At 38.7% G+C, this 1,668-nt stretch overlaps 1 protein-coding gene across 1 annotated transcript; it reads left to right on the top strand.

Annotated features, from left to right (window-relative positions):
- Window positions 1–434: 434 nt before the first annotated feature.
- LOC140321494 (NAD(P)H dehydrogenase [quinone] 1-like) lies at window positions 435–1,577 on the top strand (the record flags this gene model as incomplete). The annotated part of the gene is given in 2 exon segments (XM_072398224.1): window positions 435–565; window positions 1,185–1,577. Coding segments are annotated over 2 exon segments (314 nt in total), but the record flags the coding sequence as incomplete, so codon positions are not given.
- Between the last annotated feature and the right edge of the window lie 91 nt (window positions 1,578–1,668).

Genomic DNA, 1,668 nt, shown 5'->3' with positions numbered 1-1,668 from the left:
CATTTGCAATCCCTATTTAATGTACAGCGCTGCGTAATATGTTGGCGCTATATAAATCCTGTTTATTAATAATAATAATAATAATAATAATAATGATTGCATGACCCCACCCACTCTCCCATTGCAGGCTCTGAGCATTGGCACAACCCACCCACTCTACCATTGCAGGCTCAGAGCCGGGGGATGTGTTCGGCAGCTCTGGCTGGTGCCCCCCCCATCGGGGTCCTTCTCCTTACCCTGCTCGAGGTGGCAGGGCCGGAAAAACATCCATATTGGGCCATATACGGCCCGTTGGCCGTAGTTTGCCCATGCCTGCTCCAGCCTCTGGCTGAATATAATAAAAAAAAAGATTAAGGATCACAATTTAAAGGTTTGGTGCTGGTCTTTTGAGCCCTATACAGACACGACTGTAAAGTTTTTATTCTTTTTCTCAGGTAAACCAAAAGATCCAAAAAATTTCAAATACGGGGCAGAGACTTTGCAAGCATGGAAGGAAGGACGCCTTTCCAAAGACATTGTTGAGGAGCAGAAGAAGGTTGAAAAGGCTGACCTTATCATCTTTCAGGTATGTCTATTAAAGTATTTCTAAAACAACTCTTTCTTTTTTTTTTTTGAAGGATTAGGACAGACAACAAGAAAAGAAAGGGGTTTTAGTCATTGGTATAGGGGTGGGAGTTGCAGAGGGATCCTTATGTCAAAGGGTTTTATAGAGGTCCTCTTCTTGACCACATCTGATGCCTGTTGCGATGTCAGACCTTGAAGGATCTTCTCCCAATGCACGTCCTGGCATCGACCTGGAAAGTTAGATAATGCAGGAACCATAGGTGAAGAATGGAAAATCTATGGTCATTATGTAGAATGCCCTCACATTAATAATTAATTTGAAGGATAACATACAGAGATTGTACAATCAGATTGTGTGAACAGCCTGACTCTTCATAACACATCCTCATCCATGCTAAAGTTTTAGTCCCCAGTAGATACCTTTAAGTCTACATTTTTTTCACATGGCATTTGTCATTTGTATCTGTTTATTGAATGCACAGCAATATATTATAATGATTTTTGTTATATAAAGGAAGGTAATAATATACGCTGTGTTATATGTTATATGAAGGTAATAATATACGCTGTGTTATATGTTATATGAAGGTAATAATATACGCACATGTTATATGTTACAGTTTCCCCTGTACTGGTTTGGAATGCCTGCCATAATTAAAGGATGGATCGAACGAGTGTTAACTCTCGGTTTTGCTTACAGTTTTCAGACCATGTATTCTGAAGGACCATTCAAGGTAAGAAGTAAAAATGAAATTCATGCAAAGAACGTGGTCATATATAATAAAGCTCTAATAAAGACGTGAGAAGATTGACTATCATGGGAGAACTTGGGAGATCCAGCATAAAAGGTTTCCTCTTAAAAATGAGCAATGAGGTTAATTGGCTTTACCCCAAAATTGACCTTAGACTACATTAATGATATATTTCCATGGTAGGGATATTAGATTGTGAGCTCCTTTGAGGGACAGTTAGTGACAAGACTTTATACTTTGTTTGCGTAATATGATGGTGCTATAAATTATTATTAAACAGGATTTATATAGCGCCAACATATTACGCAGCGCTGTACATTAAATAGGGATTGCAAATGACAGACTAATACAG

This window comes from Pyxicephalus adspersus, unplaced genomic scaffold, assembly GCF_032062135.1.
Source record: "Pyxicephalus adspersus unplaced genomic scaffold, UCB_Pads_2.0 Sca5630, whole genome shotgun sequence".
NCBI classification, from domain to species: domain Eukaryota; kingdom Metazoa; phylum Chordata; class Amphibia; order Anura; family Pyxicephalidae; genus Pyxicephalus; species Pyxicephalus adspersus.
This window is presented reverse-complemented; position numbering and strand designations above follow the sequence as displayed.